At 35.4% G+C, this 8575-nt stretch overlaps 1 protein-coding gene across 3 annotated transcripts; it reads right to left on the minus strand.

Annotated features, from left to right (window-relative positions):
- Positions 1-448: 448 nt before the first annotated feature.
- LOC146938150 (peptide methionine sulfoxide reductase-like) lies at positions 449-4536 on the minus strand. Of its 3 annotated transcripts, none has more exons than XM_085752160.1 (3): positions 3556-4536; positions 2053-2444; positions 449-947 (listed from the first exon to the last, which is right to left on the minus strand). In XM_085752160.1, the coding sequence occupies exons 1-3, from the start codon at positions 3674-3676 to the stop codon at positions 696-698; spliced, it is 765 nt and encodes a 254-aa protein (XP_085608286.1). In that variant the 5' UTR covers positions 3677-4536; the 3' UTR covers positions 449-695. The 3 variants fall into 3 exon arrangements, with proteins under 3 accessions (XP_085608286.1, XP_085608288.1, XP_085608287.1); XM_085752162.1 differs by having other exon boundaries at positions 2053-2487; positions 3556-3826; XM_085752161.1 differs by having other exon boundaries at positions 2053-2392; positions 3556-3805.
- Positions 4537-8575: the final 4039 nt, after the last annotated feature.

Below are 8575 nucleotides of genomic sequence, written 5' to 3' on the forward strand. Positions count from 1 at the left end.
CTCTCTTGATCTGACAGCTCTAAAGTGGGTTGCACAACCGCCGCTGCAGAAGATTCATATTCAATAATGATTTGTATGATCCTTTGCATCGGATGCATAGTACAATTCATTGCAGTCTTCAGACTCCTCGAATGTAAAGAGATAAGCTAGCAGAACCGATGTACCATGGTAGAAATACTCATCTCTCTCTTATCATTGCCTTAATCTTAATTTTCTGTTAGTATGCAGAAGAGACTTAACATAAATCTGAATAACCAACCGAAAGTAATGCATTTGTAATCCAAAATGATTTAAAGGTTCCACGAAATTGCATCATTAGCCACACATTGATTTGGTAGTTGACACATAAGTCTTCATTATGAGCTGTGACATGTGACACTAACTAATGAGATCCAGAAAAATCTCTCTTAAATGTGGATGAAAAAAAAAGTGCAAAGGTAGAATAATATTGTGACTCAAAAAGTGCCACTATTTAAAGGTATTAGAAATTTAGAACACTTCATTGCAAAATTATACATGGAAAGCACTAGTTACAGAACTGATTTTATGGTGATCTTCAACCTAAAAATAGAATAGAGCATATCGTGTGCAACTTTGTTTTATCAACAGTATTAACAAATACTTATCAACAAAATTATATCAATTTCCATCATCTAAACTAGTCATCTAGTTCTTGGTGGTGATTAGCACATTATTTAACCATAGCATCGGATAGGATCATTGCATCCCTTGGAAGAAGATTGTTTGCGACCAAATCGGCCACCTTTCTCCAGGTATTGTTGATGATACTCTTCTGCCCTGTAGAACTTCTTGGCAGGAAGGATCTCAGTAACAATCTTCCTGTTTAATTTCTTTTGTTGTTGTTCCAATGACTCTCGCGCTGCTTTCTCTTGTTCAGGGGTGTAATAGTATATTCCAGACCTGTATTGCGTTCCCACATCATTCCCCTGTTGCATAGAAAGATCAAAAGGTTACTTATCGCTTAAGGCAAAGAGTGAATGAGGCATGTGAGTTTTCATCGTATATTTGAAGTTCATACATGGATGCATTTGAATATAAAAAAGAATCGGCAAAAGCGGTGTGCTTTAAGGGAAAAATTGAAGATAGAAATGACTGTGATGAAGAGACAAAGGAGAAGACAGAAATGCAATAAAAGATATCCATGATTCCATATCGAACTAGTTAGCCTAGACGTTCACAAGTTTTATTGGAGGTTTATCCAACCTCGATAATTCAAGACTCAGTCTGAAATCAAACGACAAAACAAAAGTGTTCGGCTAAACAAAATTGACAGAAAGAGTGGCTGGTTACGCTAAGTTTAGATAGTGATTCATTAAAATGAATTAGGGATTATGATAGTGAATCATGGTTCATCACATAATGTATTGGGACTCAAGATGAGATTCATGTAGAAAATCGGTACAAACTAGAGGTTCGTATTGATAACAATGTTATGAAGTATATCTATGATGAGTACTATCTAGTTTAGTAACTTGTTCTATACTGCAATCTAAAGCAAAAGGAAAAGCTAGCACTTGCAGTGAACTCACACAAAGCAACTCGTTGAGCAATCTTGTAATAATATGTAAAAGGACGATGTGTAGGTGTGATGGTATGTATCAGTGGTTTGGCTTGGCCAAATAGTTCAGAGTTAGATAACATTGAAACAGAACTTGCGAAAAATGATACCAGAGCTCAAACACAAAATCATCTAATAAAAATTTGCAATAGACAGAATCGATAACATCCTAAACAAATTTTGGTCAAAAAAATAAAACATCCTAGACAAGTACCTCAACAAACAAACAAGTATTACAAGATGGTTAACTTGTTAGGAGGAGTCATTGGATAATTCTAAAGAAACCTTAATCGTTGAGAAACCAAAACCAATACATTGATAATCCAAAGTCCAAGAATAAAATTCAAGATCAGAAAAATCTTGAGATCGCATTTGAATATGATAGAAATGATATAAATTAGAAACAAGATCAATTCAATTAAATAATCAAACACTATAAGGGTTATAGACCAAATAACAAACTTTATATGTACCTGTCGATTCAGTGTGGTAGGATCGTGTTTAGCCCAGAACACATCAAGCAGAGTCTCATAGCTACATTCATTAGGATCATACTGGACTCTGACAACCTCCGAATGTCTTGTGGTCCCTGAACACACATCCTGATATCTTGGATTATGCAAAAGCCCCTGGCTATAACCAACCTCGGTCTTGGTCACCCCAGCCACTCTCTGGAAGGCCAACTCGACACTCCAAAAGCAGCCGGCACCAAACTGGGCAAACTGTTGATCTAGTGCTGGTGTGTTGTCATCTGGTCCTTGAGCAATGGATGAATCCATCTTTTCTGTTGCCCTTGTGCTACCAAACCAAAGCCTGTTCAGCAAGTACATGGAGTGATTGTTGACAGCAATATGAAGACAAGTTTCTGAGGAGAAGCAACAACAAAGGCGCGCCTTAAATTAATATGCCTAGAAAAACGTGCGAGAAGTTGAAATAACTACAACCGGAGGGTTTAATAAAGACTGTAATTTTGATGTATAAAAAAAAAGTGCACCAATGAATCATATGGTGGAATCTAATTAAAAGAAAGTAAACTGTAAAAGCTTTTATTGCAAATGAATGAGACTAAAATTGCAGCAATGCTGTCATGAAATTTAATTACTAATGTTCGGACAAAAGAAAGATAGAATTTCATACAAGTTAAGACGATTGATGAATAGTTTATTCACTAAATACTGCAAGGTAACATAAACTAGTATCACTGAGCGGTAAATTGAAATTCATAATCCAGTGAAACAAAAAATAGAGATTGTAATCTGCAGAGTTACACATGCCTATCATAACTGGTGTAACTTCAATCTAGATTGAGGATGCTAAACCATATTCTAAAAACTGAATATCCGGATTCTATGTCTATTGTCATGAACAACATTTTTTGTGGCGTAAAAGCGTTTCGTCGCGGCTGTAACAGTGTTTTGTCGTGGTTTTTGTTCACATTGTAAAAGTGGTGAAAACCAATAACGTCGGCTACCTATACGGCTATACCTTTTGTTGCGGCATTTTCCTCGGCAACGGACCGTTTTCTAAATCAATATGTCCCTGGCAAGCTACTATACAAAAACTGAGTAGATATTGCAATATAAGGCCAGTTTGGATCAGCTTATTTTTAAGCTTATGCAAAATAGCTTATGTAAATAAATAACTTCCTATGTCAATTCATAAGTTCAAATTGTATCTTCATAAACTGATTTTTCATAAACTATTTGACAAGCTTATGAATAATAGCTTATGCAAATAAAGAACTCTCAATTTATCAAGTTAGCCTCTAAATTACCACTCTCCTTAATTCATAACTAAACTAATAATAGTTTAAGGACAAAATTGAAGGTTTAGTGGCAAAATAATGAAAGTGAACCAAACTCCAACATTTTCAACAAATAAACCCAATCAAACTCTACAAAAATAACGAAAATTAATAAATAGAAGACAAAAAATAAATAAATTTGATAAGAAAAATAGTAAAAACATGTACGTACCAAGTGGTCGGAGAAAAAACGAAGAAGATTGAATGGTGATTGAAGAATGAGAATGAAAATGAAGAAGAACAAGAAGAAAGGGAATGAATTTTGTTGGATTCGGTAACAGTGACAGCAACATTAAAACAAGCGCTGTTTGCTTGTTGTTCACGAATGATGACGTTTTTGTTAATCCTTATGTTGTTTCTTCGTTGTTGCTGTCTTGTTTGCGTGTCAAGCGTAAAACACTAAAAATAAAAATGCCCTACTCATCAATCCTTATCTCAAACACGATTCTTCTAGTGAAAATCACCCCCTTTTTATCTTATAAAAAATAATAAAGAAATTATCATTCGTTAGTTTCTTTTAGGATACAATTCACTTATTGACCCCTAAAAAAAAAAAAAATTCACTTATTGATTTTCTTTGGATACATGTATAGAATTTTTTTTTAAAGATAAAAATGAAATATATTACTACCAACCGCTTATCAACCCAACACAAGATGTACTAGTTAAGATAGCTAAAAAATATAGTATAAATTCAAAAATTTGAAGGATAAATTAGCTAATTCCCAAATACACAAATGAGTTTGGCACTAGTTATGAAAACTATAATGAAAGATAGCAAATTTTGCTTTAATACATCAAAAGGAGAGGAGTTTAATATTCACATAAAAAGAGATACAATAGAGGAGATGATATCCGATGAAGTTTTGAAGAAGGAAATGACATAGACAGGAAGCGAAGTAAGGACAAGTGATGAGATCAAAAGCTCAATAAGCATATGGAAAGAAACATATAAAAGATGCACTAAAAATGATTTATTCATGTTTAATCCATCGTTTTACGTTTAATTTCAAGCTACCATCTTATATTTTTCTATAGACTATCATTTCCACAAGTTGCCTATTTGATTGTGAAGAAAGACTTTTAGTGGAATTATATTTGGACAGCTCACGTTAGAATTCAAAGGTGGATTAAGGATAATTGGAAGATCATTAATTAACAGTGAATTCATTTGGGAATTAAAAGTCTTCCTTGCATTTTTGTCAGGTCTTAATATTATTTAGGAGGCATAAAAGTCAATTTATTTTATTTTCTTTATGAGGCATAAATGTATTGAGTTACGAGTCTTTTGCAACCAGTTTAGCCTTTCCTATATATAGGGGGTGATTTCATGAATAAAAGAAGCTTGAATTTGGATAAGAATTACACTGTGTATTTTGAGTGAGATTTTTCTCCTCTTTGAGTTCTTGGATTAGAACTCGTTTATCGAATCTTATTAACGGCGTCCTTACCATTGTGACGATTCATCTTGGCTTGGCATTTCTTCTTGGATTAGAAGTGATTGTGACGCCTTCTTTTACCATTCTTTTCCCCCAAATCCATTATTTTATTTTATTTTATTTTTATTCATATACAATTTCAGTTCTCTATAATGATAGAGAACTGAAATTGGGAAATCACAGATGCTGGGACTGAGCTCGTGTGCATGCCCAAATGTTGGGAAAGGATAATGAGAACAATAAAAACCTTGTGAAGGTTTACAAAAAAAAAAGGAGATAAAAGGTTTTTTTTTTTCATAAGGTTTGTATTGTTCTCATCATCCTTTCCGAACGTTTGGGACTGGACACAAGCTCAGTCCTTGCATCTATAATTTTTCATCTTAATGGGTTTAACAAGCTGTATGGCCTCCTCTAAGCGTCATTTCTCCCTATTAAATTTAACTAGTTTTATACCCAAATGGCATTCCTTCCATCCTACGAAGCCCTGATATGTGATATGTGTAACACCCCAACTTTCAATTTATAATTGATTCAATGATATTTAATAGGTGAAGTTTTGATTAATATTATTATTGATGTTGCTTGTGCTTGCGTATTGTTTTGTTGTTGAGAAAATGAAATATTGATGTTGATTGAGAATTAGTATGAGAATTTAAATAAAATGAAGGGAGGAGTCAAAATAAAATAATGTGGAGTCGGGGGTGTAGAATATAACTTTTAAATAAGTGGGGGAGGGGAGGAGTAAAAGAACAGTGAGTACAGGAGAAGAGAGTCGTAACAAGCGACCGTCCCTAATATAAATAGAAAGGTTAGGAGTTAGAAGAGTCAGTATTGCTTAACGTGGAAAAGAAAGAAAAGAGGAGGAGAAAACCTAGCGGCAGCGAGGTCAAGCCACAAACCAGAATTTTCGAAGGATTCGAGGTAAGGGGGAGAATCTCTTTATCTCTAGGGTTTAATATTTTGTTATGGGGTTGTAAAGGGATTAGAGTATGAGTGTTGTTATGATGGTGATGAGAATGTTGATGGGGTTAATCAATTCTTAAGATATGATTGTTGTTATGATGAAGTATTTCGCTGAAAATTATGATGAATGAATGTAAAATTGTTGTGGAAAGGGTAAAACTAAGGGAACCTAGTTTAGAGAATAGTGTTATGAACTTAATCCTGAAAGAATGTAACATTGGATAGGTTAAGAGAGAATTAACTCCCAAACAGTAGGCTAACCCTAGATACGATGATTAGGGACGATTTGGGTGTGTTGGGATTGAGTTTAATTGATTTAAAAGTGATTACTGGGTAAAAACTGCATTTTTTGACTGATTTTGGGAGTTTTGATTCGTCAAAAATCGGGCCCCGATTTTGGAAATTCGGCCCCCGATTTTGTCAGCCCAACTTAACAAACAAAAACTGTTTTTTTTTAACCATTTTCCGTTCCAAACTGGGTTTCGATGTAAACATGAAAGTTGTAGATATGGATGTTGGATTTCACTGGCCTTTGGAGGGGCTTAATTTAGAAATATAGAACTCAAGATATGATTAAAATACTACACGGGAGTCTGCAGGTCGAGCTATTTTCCCAGGCTTAGGAAAATCAACCTTTCTACCATTTTTTTTGTTTCGAATTAGGTTTGAGTGCCTTCGTGAAATTAATAGAGATGGATGTTAACTTTGATATTCCTTTAGTTGGACTTAAAACACCGCACATGGGTCATTCTTCGTTCCTTGTGAATTTTTAGCATAATCCTTTCAATTAACTCTAAGACGCCTATGAAAGCAATAGTGAGTTTAAGAAAGCCGTTAGAGTGTAAGGTAAGAGGAAATATATAATTAAATGAGGGAGTGTGGTTAGGAATAATTAGAAGTGATCATCCCAAAGACAATAGTGAGCCTAAAGAGAGAAGTAGTTAAATAGTGGAATGAGAAATCTAGGGAGATATAGATGTGTGTTTTCATGATGATTAATGATGAGAAGTTACTGTCGTATGATGAAGATCTATGCTAAGATAACTGTAACGCCTAAATTTGAAAGTGTCTAGAATAATCAAATAAGCGTTAAACTGATATTGGATACATTAATTATACAAATACAAGACACGACATCAAGTCGGAAGTTCGGTTACAATACCATCCAAAGCTTCTATGTTACATTATTACACCAAAAGGTTTAACATACATAGGGTAAATACAAAACCCATAAATACACATCTTATAATATAACATATACATCTCTAATTCACAACAAAGCGATTCCATGAAGTCACGATCAATCCAAGACTTTTTCTTTACCTTTTCCTTGCGTAACCTGTAAACCTGAACAAATAAGGAGTTGGGTGAGACATAATGTGTCAGTGAGTTCTTTCTAGCCCTAGGCTAGTGATAACCTTGGGGATAACCTATGGTTATCACGTGTCTACTTTACAACCTGGCGGTTGATTATACGTGTGTGGACTTGTACCTTTGACGGTCGTGCATGCTATATCCGTCTTAGGTCTTTCCTATTTGTTATAGGCTTGCTAACAACATGCGTGCCATGGCGGTTAAGGGTTCCTAGAACCGCTTTGCTAAGATACACTAAATGTATCGAAGCCTAAACATGAATTAATTCATGGCACAACCTATACCGGACGAATAGGGTAACCTAGGATCGTCCTTGGCAATCCTTAATAACTTGCTCATATCTATCATATCATAATCATGCATGAATACATTCATTATATCATTATGTTAGGGTTGAACAATCAAACATAATCTTGGTTCATTTTACGGTCCCGGGTGGAGTAACCCCGAGTACACTCCCATACATGACCGATGTACGTACATCGGACTCCCTCGGTGTCGTGTGGGTCCCTTGCGGCTTGAACCGTTCCCCTTAGGTCGAGAACCTCTCGTATCCCCCTAACGTGGATAGCGAGAGACACGAACACCTACATCTTGTATTAGTCATAATCTTATGCATACATGAATGATTAATCTATAACCACTTGAGTTAAATTCCTTTAACTCGGATCCTTGATCGATCCTGAGGGTAATACATATAAGTTCATAAGCATAAAAGACATTCATTACCCTTAACATAATTTATCATGATCTACATCCTAGTTCTCAACATCTACGTCGAGGCTCTAGTTCCATTTCCCTCCTTCACTATTACATAATGCCCATTCAACTTATCTAATAAACTCCCTCGTATGCCATGCTCATTTATGCATAATGAATACTTGCTTAACATTCAAGAAACATTCTTTTGGAAACTATGCCTTGGTGTCTTGAATTGAGGGGTTACCGTTTCAAGATTTGTTCTAAGAAAACCGCCCGCGAAATGCCCAAACCACCCATGACGAGCAAAACAATGAGTCTCCCCCATTGTCTGCTCGCCATGGCGAGTAAAATGGTGTGGGAGGCGAGTAGGTACTCGCCTAGGCGAGTTGGGGGCGAGTGGAACCCCCCATTCGCACTTCTAGCTCGCCGTGGCGAGTTATGTCAGTTCAGAACATGTAAAAATGACATTTTGCACCAAAAAAACCTCAAAGCAAGGCATCCCAAGGCATACCATAGTACTAGAAGTCATATAGAACCTGTAAAACAGCTATTATGCAAGTATTCACAAGTATAAAGATGCATGGCATAAAAGGGGTAACTTTCCTATACATTAACCCTAGAAAAAAATATATAGTTTTCTTGCAAGCTTTAACACTCATCCCATGGAATGGAACTACCCTAGAACTCACCTTGGTTTAACCTGAGAATATGCAC

The sequence above is a fragment of the Medicago sativa genome, chromosome 3, assembly GCF_051527215.1.
Source record: "Medicago sativa cultivar Bolivia chromosome 3, Bolivia_mono, whole genome shotgun sequence".
Taxonomy (NCBI): Eukaryota; Viridiplantae; Streptophyta; class Magnoliopsida; order Fabales; family Fabaceae; genus Medicago; species Medicago sativa.

What these genes read in the sequence shown, in the direction of transcription:
- LOC146938150 (XM_085752160.1), bottom strand. Translation starts at nt 3,676, where the DNA reads ATGTTGCTGTCACTGTTACCGAATCCAACAAAATTCATTCCCTTTCTT. An exon ending in GTTTTTTCTCCGACCACTTG is followed by an intron (nt 2,445 to 3,555) that starts GTACGTACATGT and finishes GCTTCTCCTCAG; the next exon opens with AAACTTGTCTTCATATTGCT. An exon ending in CTACCACACTGAATCGACAG is followed by an intron (nt 948 to 2,052) that starts GTACATATAAAG and finishes TCTATGCAACAG; the next exon opens with GGGAATGATGTGGGAACGCA.